Consider the following 319-nt stretch of genomic DNA (forward strand, 5'->3'; position numbering starts at 1 on the left):
TCTGCTGTTTTGCTGCTGTCGCTGCGCCCGCATCAGCAAAGCGGCAGCTCCTGCTGCAGCTGCTTCCCGAGTTCGCACTGTTGCTGCCGCTGCTGGCAGCAAGCAATGCTGCTGTCACCCGCTCTCCTGCTGCTGCTGCTGCTGCTGCTGCTGCTGCAGTCCGTGATAAGAGCTCTGGATCTGCGCTGCGAAGCCACCGAGCGCGAAATGGACCTCGAGAAGACTTTAAGCGCACAGAGCCTGAAGTCAGTTCAAAGCTCCTAAGCTGCTGCTGCTGCTGCTGCTGCTGCAGCTGCAGCAGCAGCTGCTGCTGCGGTGT

At 60.8% G+C, this 319-nt stretch overlaps 1 protein-coding gene across 1 annotated transcript in view; it reads left to right on the top strand.

Moving 5' to 3' along the window:
• The window catches only part of ETH_00042770 (B-box zinc finger protein, putative), a gene marked incomplete at both ends in the record, with an annotated part of 6,122 nt that overhangs the window by 168 nt on the left and 5,635 nt on the right, over nucleotides 1–319 (top strand). The window contains one exon of the mRNA XM_013374896.1: nucleotides 160–245. Within this exon, the coding sequence (XP_013230350.1) occupies nucleotides 160–245 (86 nt within the window). The remainder of the gene's footprint in view (nucleotides 1–159; nucleotides 246–319) is intronic.

This window comes from Eimeria tenella, genomic scaffold (assembly GCF_000499545.2).
Source record: "Eimeria tenella Houghton genomic scaffold, Eth_scaff2360, whole genome shotgun sequence".
In the NCBI taxonomy this organism is placed as follows: Eukaryota; Apicomplexa; class Conoidasida; order Eucoccidiorida; family Eimeriidae; genus Eimeria; species Eimeria tenella.